The sequence below is a fragment of the Brassica oleracea genome, chromosome C7 (genome assembly GCF_000695525.1).
Source record: "Brassica oleracea var. oleracea cultivar TO1000 chromosome C7, BOL, whole genome shotgun sequence".
In the NCBI taxonomy this organism is placed as follows: Eukaryota; Viridiplantae; Streptophyta; class Magnoliopsida; order Brassicales; family Brassicaceae; genus Brassica; species Brassica oleracea.
Genome location: NC_027754.1, coordinates 14,760,486 through 14,764,041, shown reverse-complemented (window position 1 = coordinate 14,764,041; position 3,556 = coordinate 14,760,486). Strand labels below are relative to the sequence as shown.

Genomic DNA, 3,556 nt, shown 5'->3' with positions numbered 1-3,556 from the left:
TCTTAGGTTGGGTATCTCGTTTCTGGTTCCGTCATTCGCTTGCTGATGTAGAAAATAGGCTTCTGTTCGCCACGGTCTTCTCGTATTAGGACGCTGCTAACTGCCGAGGAGGTGACGGCAATGTATAGAGATAGAGTGTCCCCGACCTCGGGCTTCGACAGAACTGGAGGTGTCGTGAGGTAATGCTTGAGCTGATTGAAGGTTTCCTCGCATTTTTCGTCCCAGACGAATCTCTTATTTCCCCGTAGGAGGCCGAAGTGATGATGGCGAGGGCCATCTTTTCTAAGGTTGGGTATCTCGTTTCTGGTTCCGTCATTCGCTTGCTGATGTAGAAAATAGGCTTCTGTTCGCCACGGTCTTCTCGTATTAGGACGCTGCTAACTGCCGAGGAGGTGACGGCAATGTATATGGATAGAGTGTCCCCGACCTCGGGCTTCGACAGAACTGGAGGTGTCGTGAGGTAATGCTTGAGCTGATTGAAGGTTTCCTCGCATTTTTCGTCCCAGACGAATCTCTTATTTCCCCGTAGGAGGTCATAGAACGGGAGGCACTTGTCTGTGGATCTTGAGATGAACCTGTTTAGTGCCGCAATCCTTCCGGTTAAACGCTGAACCTCGCGGGTGTTCTTCGGACTAGGGAGATCGAGGATTGCTGTTATTTGTTTTGGGTTTGCTTCGATGCCTCGCTGGGTAACAATGTAACCTAGGAACCCTCCAGATGTGACGCCGAAGGTGCATTTCGCCGGGTTGAGCTTCATCCCGTACTCGTTCAGCGTTTTGAAGCAGTCTCGCAAATGGTCGAGATGATCCTTGCGCCGAAGTGTTTTTACGAGCATATCATCGATGTAAACTTCCATAGTGTTGCCAAGTTTGTCGGCAAACATTCTATTGACCAGACGCTGGTAACTCGCTCCTGCGTCCTTTAGGCCGAAAGGCATGACCTTGTAGCAATACCTCCCTCTGTCCATTATGAACGCCGTTTTCTCGCGGTCGTCTGTGTGCATCATGATTTTATTGTACCCTGAAAAAGGGTCCATAAAGGTTAGGAGCTCATTGCCGGCAGTCGACTCTACCAGACGGTCGATATGCGGGAGAGGGTAGCTGTCTTTTGGACAGGCTTTGTTCAAATCCCTGAAGTCAACACAAATGCGCCACTTCCCGTTTTTCTTTTTTACGACGACAGGGTTAGCTAGCCGCTCTGGGTACCGTACCTCGACGATGAAACCTGCATCGAGCAACCTGTCAACTTCCTCATTTATTGCTTTGGACCGTTCGTGAGATGCTATTGCGGGGTCGATTCCTTTCATATCAGAAGTTACCCATGCAAAGGCTGAGGCATTCTCTTTGAGGAAAGAAATGATTAGTGACTGCATTTCATCAGAGAGGTAAGCGCCAATGCGCACGACCTTCGATGGGTCAGCTTCATCAATGGGAACCTCGCGGATTTCTTCCTTCTGAGGGTAGATCTTATGTATTGGTTTGGTGACCGCGTTGACGAGAGAAGGAGATTGTTGTAGCTTGACCGCGGCGATAAGTAGCTCTATCGCAGCCCGTTGATCCCCGCGGATCGTCTGCGTCGTTCCATCTTTCCCAGGAAACTTAACGCATTGGTGATAGGTGGAGGGAATGGCTTTCATAGAGTGCAACCAAGGCGTACCGAGGATTGCGTTGTAGGGCGCCTTAGCCCGAATAACAGAGAATTTAACAGTGCGGGTCACATCACCTGTGTAAACTGGGAGACGAATTGTCCCAATCATCTGTTCCGAGGAGCCATTGAATCCCGTGAGAGTGCGTGAAGAGGGCTTCATGTCACATAGGTCGATCCCCATTTTGTCGAGCGTGTCCCGAAAGATAAGATCGACTGAGCTGCCCGTGTCAACGAGAACCTTTGTGACCTGGCATTCGCCAATTCCAATATCGATTAGGAGCGGGTCATTATGCCGCATGCTGATGCCGTGAGTGTCGGCCACCGAGAAGGAGATTCGATGGTCTGCTTCGACTTGCGAAGGCCACTTTTGGGCGGTGACAGCTTGTCGTCTATAATCTTTAACTGCTCTTACCGAGTCCCCGCAAGGAGGTGAACCACCTATTATGACGTTGAGGTGTGGGGGTGTTTGTAGCTTTCATCAATTCTCGTTGCGCTTGTCGTTTTGCTTCGAGGCACAGTCGTAAATCATGTTGCTTGGGCTGACTAAGCTTGACGCGCAAGTCTTCGGCTTTGGAGTTGATATGCTCACGTAAATCTGCGGGTTGAGGTTGAAGGTGTGGAGCAGCTCCGATGCGGGTAGTCTTTCTTGCCTTAGACTCGTCGAGGGTCGTCCTGAGGTCCGCCTCGTTCTTTTGTACCATTTCGGCCTTCCGCTTCAGAAAGGTGCGTAAGTCCTTGGAATCCGTTTTTCTGCCCAATTTTTCGCGCAAGTCCCTCGGTACCGGCGGAATTTCGTCGTCCGAGGAATCAGCCTGTCGAGGGAGTATCATTTCCACCCGTCGCCGGTTCTTAGGTGTTTCTTCATCAGCTGACTCGCCTTCGAGGTTGAGATTGTTTACTGTGGCTCGCTCTGGATTAGCTTGCTCTTCTTTCTGAGGGGCTTTTGCTTGAGACTTCTGAGTCTTCTTCTCTTTGTTTTTGCTCCAACTCTTATTGTTTTTCGGCTTTTGCGGAGGAGATTCTATCTCAATTTTCCCACTTTCGATGGACTTGAGGAAATGTCCATAAAGAACTTTGCAATCCTTTGTGTCGTGTGATTTGACTTCATGATAAGAACACCATTTGCTCGGCTCCGTAATACTTGAGCTTGTTGGTTCGGGAGAACTAGACTTCTGCTGGTTGGTGTCTCGATCCCAATGATTCCATCCCTTCTCTCGCACCACAATGGCGGAGCCTGAGGGTTCTCCATCGTCCACAGCGTTCATATAACCCTTCTTTTGGTTGGGCTTGCCACCTGTAGAATGTTGGTGTGGTTCATGACGAACGTTGTTCGTCCGGGCGGGAGTCTGTTTTCCCGCTGCTTCTTTCACCGCCTTAGCTCTGGTATCCTCCTCCATTCGAATGAAGTTGTTGGATCGAGCGATTGCATCCGGTACCGATCTCGTTGGGCGTTGGTAGAGGTCAGCCCGGAATGGCGACTTAATATGGAGGGTGTTCATCAATGACTCCACGGCTATGTGGTCCGGTACGTCGACTTTTGAGACAATTGATTTGAACTTTTCCATAAAATCCCTCAAGCTTTGCTCGTTTGTATGGTTGAGATTCCAGAGATCTGTGGCGGTGGCCTCCTGTCGAGTGAACATGATGTAATTTTTGAGGAAAGCCGTTGAGAGGTCGTGAAAAATATCAATGGAGTTCTCCTGAAGGCCGGTGAACCAGTTAAGAGCGATGCCCTCTAGGGTTTCGACAAAAAGTTGACAAAAACCGGCGTCTTTTTCTTCATCAGAAAGGTTCGCGCGTCGCATCGCGATATTGAAGGATGTGACGTGAACAGAAGGGTCGGAAACACCGTCGAAGGTCGGAAGACGGAGCTTTTCCATCTTTCGGAGTCGAACCTTCGCTATTTTTT

The 3,556-nt window shown here is 49.7% G+C and overlaps 1 protein-coding gene across 1 annotated transcript in view; it reads right to left on the bottom strand.

Annotated features, from left to right (window-relative positions):
* The window catches only part of LOC106302656, a 4,681-nt gene that overhangs the window by 820 nt on the left and 305 nt on the right, over positions 1 to 3,556 (bottom strand). Inside the window, exons 2-3 of the mRNA XM_013739121.1 lie at positions 2,192 to 3,542; positions 187 to 2,085 (exon numbers count right to left, since the gene is read on the bottom strand). Of these exons, the coding sequence (XP_013594575.1) occupies positions 187 to 2,085; positions 2,192 to 3,542 (3,250 nt within the window). The remainder of the gene's footprint in view (positions 1 to 186; positions 2,086 to 2,191; positions 3,543 to 3,556) is intronic.